Source organism: Micromys minutus (genome assembly GCF_963924665.1).
Source record: "Micromys minutus genome assembly, chromosome: 2".
Taxonomy (NCBI): domain Eukaryota; kingdom Metazoa; phylum Chordata; class Mammalia; order Rodentia; family Muridae; genus Micromys; species Micromys minutus.
In genome coordinates, this window is record NC_137971.1 from 59,774,730 (window position 1) to 59,788,077 (window position 13,348).

The 13,348-nt window shown below is 46.8% G+C and overlaps 1 protein-coding gene across 2 annotated transcripts in view; it reads right to left on the reverse strand.

Moving 5' to 3' along the window:
* INPP5A (inositol polyphosphate-5-phosphatase A) overlaps positions 1-13,348 on the reverse strand; it is a 173,171-nt gene that overhangs the window by 59,100 nt on the left and 100,723 nt on the right. For both annotated transcript variants that reach the window (XM_080910850.1, XM_080910851.1), the window contains exon 5: positions 4,515-4,578. In XM_080910850.1, the coding sequence (XP_080766976.1) occupies positions 4,515-4,578 (64 nt within the window). The remainder of the gene's footprint in view (positions 1-4,514; positions 4,579-13,348) is intronic.

Below are 13,348 nucleotides of genomic sequence, written 5' to 3' on the forward strand. Positions count from 1 at the left end.
CCTTTTTATGCACAAGTGTCCCACATCCTCACAGATACATGAGAAGCATGAGAAAGTATTCCTAAGAACCCTCACAGGCAAGTGCTAGCCCTGCAAGATGCCAGAAAGTTCAGACATTTGGTCTCCAAGGCCAGGTCACAGCCCAGACAATCTTGTTCCCTTTGTTACCAGCCCCAGCACCCAGATGTTACTATGTCCTTAAATCCTAGGAGCAGCAGAACTTGCACTGTTTGGAGTGCTTCCCATACTATCAAGAAGACCATGAGAGCTGGCTGAGAGATGTAGTTTCAGACATGAATAGATAGAAGCTGAATCCAGGCAAAAACATAGCTTCAATTCTAAGGAAACAGCTAGGGCCAGAGTTCCCACTCGGGTCTATGATCTTGTGTGGGCTATGCTGATGGAGCATGATGAATATTACAGGGACCTGAAAGCCTGTAGGAGCTGTCCTGGGGCTGGGTCAACTCTGAGCTGACTGTCACAGCCTCCTACTCTATTCTCCAGATTCATGCAGACAGAGGACATGAGTGTGCTGGGCTTTGAAGCTGCCAATACGGCCACATCCACTGCAAAGGCCAATGGGGTCTACCTCACCTGGAGAGAAAAGGCCTTAGCAGAGCAAAGAGGCAGCACCTAGGTCTGCCTGGGGAGGCAGGACCAGAGAGGTCTCAGTGAGCCCTGTGGTAGAGCACTTACTCTGGGAGTACTTGTTGCAGTTGCCCCAAGCCAACAGGAAGGTATTTGTCACAAATAGAGCCAGGCATCCTAGGGTAGCTAAGTGTCTGTAGAAAGGGCATGGGGAAATCTGAGTAGACCCCTCCACTGGAGGCTAAAGGCCCAAACGGATACCAGTGAGGTACCCAGGCAGGTAACTTTCCTTACAGGCTTGTCAGTGGGCTGCCTGATGCCCCTCACCAGACCCATGAAGCTCAAGTGCCCAATCCTTACTCCTTGTTATCACACCCATTCCCCCAGTGCACCCTGTGCTCTTCAGATAAAAGAAAAATGGCGGGGAACTACTCAGACAGGAAAGAAGCTAGGCAAGGAACAAGAATGGATCCTGTGTACTCCTGAGAAAAGCCCCGTGTAACTGCTGTCTTCTAAACTTCTATCAGCCAACAGTCAGCGCAGCCAGAGAGGAGATGCCGCATACCAGTGAGAGAAGGCATTGCTCCAATCTCTGCTCACTATGAGCTTCTCAGCAACTCTGGCTGTACTCCAATACCTCATGCGTACAGAAAGGGCTGTGCTATGGGAAAGTAGGTCTACATGTAGTAGGTCTACACATGACAATAGATGGAGGAATGGCAGGGGCTTTGAAAGGCCATTGTGCCTAGAAGAAATCCAGCAGCCATCATATTGCCTGAGGATGAGGAAGGAACTGGGGTGGGAGAGCACATCTTTAAAAGGTCACTGCAGAGCCAGTAGAGACTGCTCATGTGCCCATCCCACATGTGCATGTTGGCATAGACCGTGGTTCCGTCAGAAGTCCAATGTACTTCTAGCTTTACTTTGCATGCTGCAGTGTTACAGGTTTTGACAAATGCTGACAAATGTCATGTACCCACTACTACAGAATCACATGCACCAGTTTTTCTGTCCAAAAGGTCTTCTATACCCTCACGAACACTTCAGTCCACCTAGCCATGTTCTATATCCCTAGAGTTCTGACATTTCCAGGTAGTCACAGCTGGATCCTGCTGTGCACAGACCCCAGACCAGCATCTCAAAGAAGCAGACAGGTTTGCGGGGTGAGGTCCTGTACCCTATGGCTATAGTGTCAGACACTCAGTCTCTCAGCCTCCTACTTGCCTCTGCTTGAGTATCACTTTCTTGGCCGATGGGTTCTGATGGGAGCCCAGTTAGCTGGGGACTTGATTTCCTTGAAGGCAAGCCCTGTGAAGGAGAAGGGAGCATCTGGCCTCGACTGTAAGATCTCTTTGGGACTCTTAGGATTAAAACTCAAACACATGGGAACTAGGAGGCTTCTTATACAAGCTTGTCCACATCAGCCTCCTGGACCCAGCTGACTCCTGTTGCATGTGCATGCCCACCAGCTGCTTACCAGGGCATGCTTGCTCCCGACGAGCATGCCCCAGAACCTACCTGTCTACTGGGGGATGGCTTTATTTCCTGTTTGTAGTGTGTAACATTAAAAAACAACACACTCTAACGCTGGCTAGGCACTGGTCAGTGGTCCTGGTCTGTTCCCTGACTTGTACCGAGTCTAAGACATGTCCTTTGCCAAGGACTCTCCAGATCTCTGAGGTAGCTCTCTTCTCCCCTAGGCTGGCTGCTACCAAACCAGCTCAGCATTTGGGGCTCACTCTCGAAAACCCACGCTCTGCCACGGTTACCTTTCCCTGGAGCTCAGTTGAATTGCCAAAAGATGGAAAACACCAGACAATCTTAGTTTAGAATTGACAGATAACACAATCACTAGGTGCAGAATCTATCATCCTAAATTCACCAAATCTTCTGGTGGTGGCTTCTGGTGGATTCTGCTACCTGAACTAACAGCCCCAGCCTATATCTTTGTTGCTGTGCTTCTGCAATCCAAAAGGAAAGTTTCCTCCTCCTGCCTTCCCTCTTCCTCTCTCAGACCTGGAAGGTCGGCCTCCTTCTTGCTCAGTGACTGGCTTCTTGTTGTCTTTATTATTTAATCAATTAGGGGAAAATTCCGCTACACCTGTTGGATCCAAAAAGATCCACTCTGCTTGCATCTTTGAGAAAGGACACCAAGTCTTCCAAGCATTGTCTACTAGACCAGAAAGTAGAAGTCCCTTCTACCCTTCTCTACTGCTCTTTCAGGGACTCCTTAAATTTCTAACTAGGTTCTCATTTTTTCAAATTGGGTTATTAACGCTTAGTTTTATTCAAGATACCTGGATTTCTTTCAATAGTTCAGATCAAGTCAAGACTGTGAATACTCTGTGTCCACCTTATCCCGAGATGACCCTGTAGGCTCCATGAGTGCCAGCTGCCACCAAGTCGGACCACTATATTTGCAGAGTTAAGTCTTACTCTGATTAGAAGCATGCTTAGCACATGCCCACACTGGCTCTGCTTTTGCCCCTACTGGCAATGGGAGGTTCCTGGGTAAAGTTTTGCAGAGTGAACCAAGTGTTAGCAAGGCACAATATGACTGACTTCATTTAGTAGTTAAATATGTATTCGAATGGTCCCCCACCCCACCCCCACCACAGAAACAGGGATTCTTTGTGTAGCCCTGGCTGTTCTGAAACCACCCTGCAGACCAGGCTGGCTTCGAACTCAGAGATCTGAGTACTGTATCTTACCCTAGCTTTGAAGGGAATAGTCTACATCTAAGCACCACTGCTGGGAACATGTATTGGTGCCTCATGTCCACAGAGTCATGGGAAAGCAGCAGCCCTGTCACCTCCTCCTGGCCACATGCTTGGTGAGAAAGACAAGTGCTTATTGAGAAGCACCTGCAGAAGCACAGGGAGAACCACTCTGCTGGCAAGAACCCTGTTCAGCACAAGGCAGGACGGAGAGCTACATCAATACAGGGAAGACAGGTCCCCATCTCCTAGAGGGAAGCCTTCTCTGGGTAAACACCAACAATAAATCTGAAGCAGCCGATGGAAGTGGTCACTCCACTGGTTACAAATACCTGATAAGAAGTAATTTTAAAAAGCATGACTTTGGCTTGGGGTTTGAAAGTACAGTACAGCATGGTTAGAAAGCCTTGGCCAGGAGTGGTAGCAGCGGTGGCTTGAGGCTCTGATGGCAAAACTGCTCACACCTAGAGATTAGGAAGCAGAACTAGGATATATTTCAATGATATGCCCCAGTGACCCACTACCCTCCAGCTAGGCTCCAAAACTACTTACCCCAAAGAGTCACCAGCTGGGAACCAAGAGCTTAAATGAATGAGAACATTTTTATATAACAGCTACTCTCACAATTGTCAGGAACTCAGTGTGTTTTCCAAGTGACACGATCTGACCCTAGTCCAGCATGGAGTTCAAGGTTCACATAAAACATAAGCAACAGCATAAAATAGGTAAATGGGGCCCTGAGGAAATTCCTCCCAGTGAGGTAACAGGTACCCCAAACACTCCAGAGAGATGAACTGTGGAAAGAGCCACATTAGCAGTCAAACAGTGCAGGGTCAGCGCCAGTCACTGAATGACATCCAGAAATTTTCACCACAAATATGTCCACTTCTGTTTCTGAAATATGCAATCCTCCTATGCCGTTCATTTTCTCACTGTTCAAAGGACCACTAGGTCTTTTCAAACTACTTCCTCCTCTGAGTAAGGAAGCTCGAGTCCATTGAGATGGGCAGGAGAGGGCAGGGGCTTTGGCATGTGACCCAGGACAGGCAGGGCAGGCCAGTGGCATCTCTTCTCAGGAAGACCAGGGTATCAGGTTTTCAAGATGTGCAAGTGACATCAAACCCATGACAACAGAGTTAGAGGAACTTAGAGGCCAGACCAAGGGGTGGGCTGCAAAAACAGATTGTGAAAGCCAGTATGGAGTCTTACCTTTAAAGTCAAACTGGTAGATGTTTTTTAAGGATTCATGAAGAAAATAAAAGCTTCCTAGTGCCTGTAGGAGGGAAGACAAACAGAGTCAGGGTAGTATGAGTTCTCTACTATCTGAGGTTTCCGGTCACAAAAGAAGCTTCTGCAAGGACAGCAGAGGAGACTAATTGTCACTCATCCCAGCACTGAGGCAGAGGGGGCTGCAGGCGGGCCAGCACCCACCATCCAGCACGGTGCAGAGATGAACTAGACAGCAAGGGGCAGCACTGTCCGACCACCAAGCAAACAGCTCAGGAATTTCCTCATAGCGTAGCTTTCCCAAGCTGCAACACTGTAGGCTGCATCCAGGCTCATCTCTCCGGACTTCACTCGTCTGTTCCCTCATATTAACACTAACCATCTGCTTCATGACCACAGCAAGGCACAGATGATATTTGCTATTATGAGAAATAGAGTCCAAAGTATAGACTATAGTATAGAATATAGAAGTTGGTCAATTCTCACCATGAATGTCCCCACAGGAACAATGGGACCCCAACTAGTACTCACACAGTAAGATTTGGTCCCCAACTCAGTGCCTACATGGGAACAGGTATGGTCGGTCCCCTAACACAGTGTCCACACAAAGATGGATCTAGTTCCCAGTTCAGTGTCTACACAGAGCTGGTCTGACCCCCAACTCTGTTCACACAGAAAAGTCTGCTTCCCCCTGGCAAGAATGCCCATAAAGTCTAAGGTCTATCCCCTAGCTCAGGGTCTGCAAAGGAACAGATCTGGTCACCCAGCCCAATGTCCACACAAGGATGGGTTTGGTCCTTCTTTTTCAGCATCCACATAAGAATGTGGTCTACACATGTTATTGGACCCAAGGACAGCAGAATGGAAGGCCAAGGCCATGTCTGCTAGCAGCACAGGTGGCATTTTTTTGGCCTTTCAAAGGTAAATCTCAAATCCTTTTGGAATACTGCTTGGTGTAAAAAAATTTCCCCCTGAGTACCATACTCAACAAAACTCTGATAACCAATACAGGAAACTCGACTCAAGCCTTACATTTGAGCTGCCTGGTGTATGAGTTTGCTCATATGACATCACTACAAAACTGGACCCCGTCTAGTATATGAGTATGTAAAATTCTATCTGCTTCCTGAAATGATACTGGCCACTCCAAAATGATACTGGCTGGGACAGGGCTTCATCCCACTCTTTCTTTATGGCATCTTAGGTCTTCCTCAATCCCCAGAGACCTATTGATCATCCTCCAGCACTCTTTCCCACATAGCGCATTCCATACTTTCAGTACCAGGATCTAGGGTGCCCTGAAGTCCTGTGGTTCTTCCCTTTACTTCTCCTCCTGTCCACCCACATCCTGCCAGACACCCATTCAAAAGGTGCTCTGTTCATCACATCAACCCTTGCCTCCAGAATATTCCAGGGCTCTCCTGGTTCACGTCCTCTGTCCCCATCTGTATTGTGGCAAGAAGATGCGTCTGCTCTGTGGATGGTCCAGCCAGACCAACTGAGTCACATGTTCCTCTGCTCACACATGTGTAAGGAGGCACCTTCACATCGGAACCTGGAAGGAGCCAGCCTTCAGTTTACCTCCTTGAGGTTACATCAGTAGAAGAGACCATGGGTCATACAGATGCAGGAACTGATCCTCCTTTATGGGCCAGAAGAGAAAATTGAAGGCCTGAGCCTAGTATGAACCTAACACCTGCTCCAGGCTCATGCGCTACACAGCCCTATGTAGGAAGCCTCTCTATCTGCCCAGGGGAAGAAAGATTAGAGAGTATAATGAAGACCACACTGAACCTTGCTTCCTACATAAGAAGCCTGGCATGACACTGCGAGTTTATGATAAAGTGGAAATTAACTGCAGTGAACACATCCAAAACTACAGTTCTTAGAATCAGAAACTCTGCTATTAGCTCTAATGAATACACAAAGTTCAATCCAAGTCTCCAGCATTCTCACCACTGTCTCAATACAGGCAGGACTCCATTTATCACAGGGCACAGGGTCTCTGTGGTGTGTGGGCTGCTACCAGAAGGCTCTGAACATAGAGCATGCTGATAGTATGCCTTTCACATCTTGGAGTATTGACTCTTTGCCTCTTCTGCTATAAACAATTAAAATACATTTTACATATTTATAAACCTGTCACCAGTGCTTATTAATTCTCTGCTAATGAGCAGCAGCCACCCTCTACTGTGCTTCTGCTACTGCTCTGAGTGTGGGGAAAGCACCCTGAGAGCCCTGAAGGCTAGGGCAGCAAACTCAGAACTCCTGACAAGCTCAGTGCTGGGATGCTGAGGTTGGCCTAGAGTCAAGACAGGTACATGACAAGTGTGCACAGGAGATCTAGTTAGTCAAGTGCCTACTTGCCAGGCCCCATCAGCCACACTGGCAGTGCTATCAAACACACTTCAGTGTCAATGGGAGTACAGCCATCCACAGACACACAACCTCAGGAGGAGTGCAGCCAACCAAGACACACTCTAGCCTCCGGAGTTATACAGCAATTCATGGACACAATCCAGTCTCAGAGAGCGCAACCAACCACATATCTGCATTCATTGGATGTAATAGTGGTAGGTGTGGTTTGCATACACAGGAGAGTCAGAACAACAGTGGCCAACTACTGTTTACAAGTTCAACACTGAGCAAAGAAGCAATGTGCTTTGCTCTACTCCTGATATGACCATCTACAAGCCTGGGAGTCTCCTGGTCTAGAGCAGGAGTCCACACAGAAGAGAATTAAGCTATTAATTAGAAACACCTCTATCACTGTGTTCTCAAACTAATGTGACAAACAAATTGGTTTGGGCAATTATCATTTCTTCTGCGATGTCAGCAGCAAATAGCACACTATTAACCTAGGCTCCCGTGTGTGGCCCACTCTTCCAGGAAATGGTTTAGTCCTAAACTCAAGCCATATGAACCCATCAACAGAGATACTCAACAGTGCCATTTGCCTCACAGAGCCTATGAATGAGGAGATCACACAAGCATCTCTTACATGCGATCCTAAGGTGGGAACAGCCTGCTTCACATGTGGCCAGATGCCCTGTGAAAATAATGGGCAGCTTTCACACACTGTAGGCACAGCACTGAAAGCACTCAGCAAACTTCTGGAGAGGCTTCTCAGGTGCCAGTGCTGTGACCACTGCTGGGATAGATAGCATAGGACCCTAAGGCTATAGCATAAAGACAAGGGGCCTCTCTTCATAGACCAACTGTGTTCATTAAAGGCAATACAGAATTGGGCAAGCAGTACCTTACTTAAGACTGTACCATATTGTTTCTATGGATAAAGTGTCTCCAACTCCATGTTTTTGCTTTTTAAAATAAAAATAAATCTATGAGCAGAAAAAAAAGCTTTGTAAGATATAATAATAAGTAGTCTTTAGGCCTGCAGCCAGAGATCTTAGGTGTTCCACGTTAGAATTGACGGAATAATAGGCCATGAGTAGGTTGAACCACGTAGATCTCATCTACTCCTACCCAGGAGTAGACTAAATACATTTACCTCCCCTGTGCCTGGCAGGCTCCCTTATCCCAAGGGAAGGAGGTGGCCTCATCCCACTATGCAGTCATTAAGGGCATACCTCTGATAGAGGCTGGGGCATTGCCATTTACATACCATGCAACTGACGCTAAAACTAAAAAGACATTACACTCTCTTCTCTGGAGTCCCCTCCTCCTCCTCTTCCTGCTTTCTGTTTTTCTCTTTCTCTTTCTAGGGTGGCCTTCACCCCATCTTTGGTTGAAAAGGGATGCATTGCAGTGGCCTTTCTAGAAGGTCCTCTGGTGTCTGTACAATCCTCCTTTGGTCTCCCAGAATCTGAATCTCTCCAATTCTGGATGTAGCTATCCCTCCTCTCCTCTTGCTGCCCTGAAAAGTATGGTCTTCCCTGACTCTTCCATCATCCCCCCTTGCCACTTGTCTCCTCAACACCTAACTCCACTTAATCTACAAATTGGACAGACTATAGACCCACTGTCTATCTCTGATTTCCATTCTCTGCAAATGCTAAGCCATCAGCTCCAGATGGGTGCTGCCCGCCACTGCTATTGCCCCTGTAGATCCCTCTGCAGCCAGTAGTCCGCCAGGCTTCTCTAAGTACATACCCTCTGCCCTATGCGCTCATACAAATCAGCACACCTGTCACTCACAGGGCTCCAGCACTGCTGGCCATGAAGCATGGGCTAGCAAGGTCTCTGCCACTGGGTCATAACATGCCTTCTTTCTCTCTTCCAGGTGATTCTCACAGGAGCCCCCTGATATTCCAAGTCTCCATGGAAACACTATCTCCTCCAAGCAGAATAGCCCAGCCCAGCCCAGCACCCTGTTATTCCTTTGAAATGCTGTATACCTCTGCCTGCTGATCTATAGACTTGTCTCCTTACAGGGGGAAGCTCATTGAGGGCAGGAATGTGACAAGAGTCCCCCAGAACAGATTAGTCCATCAGCACAGTGCCCTTGGGGTCCAGGACTCAACTGTCTGCTTAGGTCTCAAAAATGACCTAAAGCACTGCTTCTGAAAAGCTGAATGTGTTCACAAAAAGTACTTTTTTGACCATACCCAAAGGTAAGCCCTGAGTGTACTGGCTTTAAAACAATTTAACAGATTGAGTAATAAATCAGAGCAAAGTTATTTTAACATTCATTAGATTATAAACAATAATAAATGAAACAAAGCTTTCGTTTCAATCAATGTAGAGCTTTATTGATCCTTCCCTGTATAATAAACTCACGAGCAGCTAATCTAATTGGATGAGGCAGCATTACTGTCCCCCTAGCATTACTCGAGGTGGGGGCACGTGGGAAAGGCAGCATTTAGCATGTCGCTGTCACAGGGTGTTCTCCTTTGTAACCCGTAGGAACTGAGAGCTGGCGCATTTCGGCTTCTAGGGCTGGACAGGAGATGATGGCAAAAAGCTGCTCCCTCCGCATTCCCGACCCCCAGCACCAAGCCCCATCCAGGCTGGCCGTTGGCCCGAGAGATGCACACATAATTTCATTCCATCTCCCATCCAACAGCCGACATTAGAAGTTAATTAAATTGGTTGTCCACTGTATTCATCCACTTACAAAGTTAATGATATTCTGTCCCTGAATTAAGGAGCATTTTATAAAGCCTGCACCATGGGAGCTGGCATGTTGTACATGGGGTGCTGAACCCTGTCACAGCTCCTGGTTGTTGCATCTCCAATTAGGCAGCCTGGGAAGGGCAGGGCCCTGTCTGCCAGGGCAAAGCACAAGTCATCCTGACAGTGAGGGTAAACATTACACACAACAGCCACTTAATATCTCATGTTGGACTACAATAAATTCCACCAGATTAGTACGCCTGTTAACATTTCACATTACCATAGTGTGGAGCAGCCAAAACAGAACAAGACAGCCTTGAAGGTGGGCTGTGGGAGGGGTACATACCCCGAGGGTGTGGACAATGATAGGTGGCTTAAGAAAGACGAGGTTTCTACTAGAATGAGACACCTAGGCTGTGTGGGGGTGGCATGGTGGGAAGGTACTGGCTTTTTTTTTTTTTTTTAAATCAACTTGATATAACTTAAGCCAACTAGGAAGAGGGAACCTTAACTGTAGAACTGTCCCAGTCAGATGACCTGTAGGCATGTCTGTGGGAGCATTTTCTTGCTTGTTCATTGATGCAGGAGGGACAAGTCCACTGAGGATAGTGCCATCCCTAGGCAGGTGGTCCTAAGCTGTATATGAAAGGTAGATGAATAGGAGCCTGGGAGCAAGCTAGAAAGCCTGGCAGCCACAGGTGGACACCGCCAAACCTGGAACAGAGAGAAATGGTCAAGCTGGCTGTCCTGTTAGAGTCACTATCACTGTGATGAAACACAACAAAGCAACTTGGAGAGGAAAGGGTTTATTCAGCTCACGCTTCCACACCACTGTTTGTCATCAAAGAAAGTCAGAACAGGAATTCAAGCGGGACAGGGATCTGGAGAAAGAGATGATGCAGAAGTCATGGGGGAGTGCTGCTCACTGGGTTGCTCAGCTTGCTTTTTATAAAATCCAGGACATCAGCCCAGAGATGACACTACTCACAATGAACTGTTCCTTCCTCCATTATCAATCACTAATTTGAAAAATGCCCCATAGCAGGATCTTATAGAAGCATTTCCTCAGCTGAGGCTTTCTCCTCTCTGATGACTATAGTGTATGTCAAGTTGGCACAAAACTTTCAGCACAGTGGTTACATCATAGGCCTGGGTAGCCACTGAGTGTTAGCATGCAGACAGCACTGTCCTAAAACAGAAACTAAGGAGAAAGCAGGGATGAAGGCCCAATGCCATGAGTGTAGGGCGCTAGAAGGAGAACTATTAGACAGAGGATCAAGGGGTAGGCAAGGGATAAGCAATAGGGGGCACAAAGCAACCAGCAGGGACAAGCAAGAAGTGGTTAGAGGAGACATGGGTGGCTACAAAGGAGAAGGATAGGTTGCAACCTAGAGGTCAGCCAGGGGGTGAGTACAGGTGCACAATGTAACCACCATGGTAAGAGCACTGGAGACAAACCGTAAGCCCCCACTGTATGGAACCTGGTAGTGATGCAGGCAGCCAAATCCATAGTCAGTCTGAATTTTGAATCATTTTGACCATGCATGGCTTTACTGTCTCTTCACACTCCCTTTGAGGAGTCAGAGGGGCTGGAAAACTAAAGTCAGAAAAATGAACAGTAAAAGAAGAATGGGGAGGATGGGTCCTCCACTATGTCCTGCAGCTGAGCATGAACAGTGCTCCTCAGGACGGGCCCTCCGCTACACTATGTCCTGCAGCTGAGGATGGACAGTGCTCCCCAGGACGGGCCCTCCGCTACACTATGTCCTGCAGCTGAAGATGGACAGTGCTCCCCAGGACGGGCCATTTCTAGCTTGAGCACTAAAAATGGACAAAGTACCACAGCAGAACTGAGACACTGTCTGCACGGCCAACAGGCATCTGTTTGGAGCCATGCAGACACATGTTTGGCCCAATTTCATGTTGTCCTGGATGGCTGATGACCACAGATAGGAAAAGCAAGTCCTGCTATTGGTTCAACTGTAGAAAGAGTGTACGGACACAAGAGTGCAGTCTTGCAGAATTCATGCAGCGTGCTGTGCCCATTACATGCCTCTGCCATGATGAGAAAGGGTGCCAACCCTGCGGCTTTCTGCAGAGTTAATGAACGCAGTACTGGTGAGGATGGGGCTTCCCATACAGGCACCTAGATCTTCACTGGCATCCCTGAAGTACTTTCCTCTCAAACTTAGAGCCTATTTAACCTAGGTGCTTTTTTTTTTTCTTGATAACATATAGTTTGCAGACTGAGTTTTAATGATAATAATATTAAAATCAACTTAAAATAACATCTAGTTTTAATTATTAAATTTATTAAGTTACTCTTTTTCTGTATGAATGGTTTTCGAAGTCAATCAATAAACTTTCATGCTAATTAAATTATATGATGAGTTTACATCACTGTTACAGCTCTGCCTTTTCTTTTGGCTTCTAAAAATCATTATCTTTTCAATTACAATCTCAGTTATGTGCATTATGGACATAGGATAATTAAAGCACAATGCACTTTAAGAAAGGCCAGTACCAAGCAAGACTTGTTTACAAAATACCTCCTGCCATTAGCGAAGTGCAGGACACAGAAAACACTGCAGTAAGGCTTTAATTGATTTTTGAATTTCAATTATATTGGAAAACTGCCTTCTACTTCTGTTTCAACTCATTTAACTTAGTTCCGAGCCTGAGGAAATGCCTCTGTGGTGCGTTTCTGCCAAGGGCATACGTGGGTGAACTCTGGGTCCTGATGGCCACACTCCAGGTCTGACATTTCTTGGCTGTCACTCTTCTCAGGCTCCAAGGCCTTGGAGTGAGGATGCGCTTGCTCCTGTCCTTTGTGATGGACCTTCTCTCTCTCTCACAGAAGATCTGTCTAACATACCTGACACCCACTCATACAGCCCCTTATTTTCCATCTTACCTCTCTCTGTCCCTCCCTCCCTTCTTCACTTGGCCGTCTGTCTGAAGAGCAACCTTCAACAACTATCATCTCTTCTGTGGGTCTGCCTGCCAAGAGTCCTTTCTGACTTCATGTGAGTAAGATGTCTTTCTTGCCTTAGTTGTCCCCCCCCCCTTGACTTTTGAGTGCAGAATCTTGCTATGTATATGTAGTCCAGGCTGGTCTGGATTATGGTCTGCACTACAGTCTAAGGGTTTCTATTGTGATAAAACACCATGCCATAAGCAACTGGGGGAGAAAAAGTTTTATTTCCCTTCCACTTCCACATCACAGTCCACTACTTAAGGAAGTCAGGACAGGAACTCTATCAGGGTGAGGACCTGGAGGTAGGAGCTGATGCAGAGGCCATGAAAAAACACTGCTTGCTCCGTTTGCTCCTTACGGCAACTGTCTTTAACTCTAGTTCCAGCACCTTCTTCTGGTTCTTCACCAGGTACACATGTGGTCTATACACATACATGCAGGTAAAACACATGCACGTATAATAAAGAATAAATAATTCAAAAATGATCTCTCTATCTCTATCCTTGCATTCTTTCTCTCTGCTTGTTTCCTGACACCTATGAGCCACATATACTCCATGATATGTGCACCCTGAATGTGGCACACTCCACATGGTATTTCCTTCTGTTCTATTTGTACTTCACTGAGGATGTTTTCATCCCTGCAGTTCTCATTAATTACAAAGCATGTAAAAAATCTGTTTGACTTTAAAGATCTGGAGTTGTTCCCACCCACTGAACCCATTTTGCGCAGTAAAGTGACAATGGTGACAGAAACAGTGGAA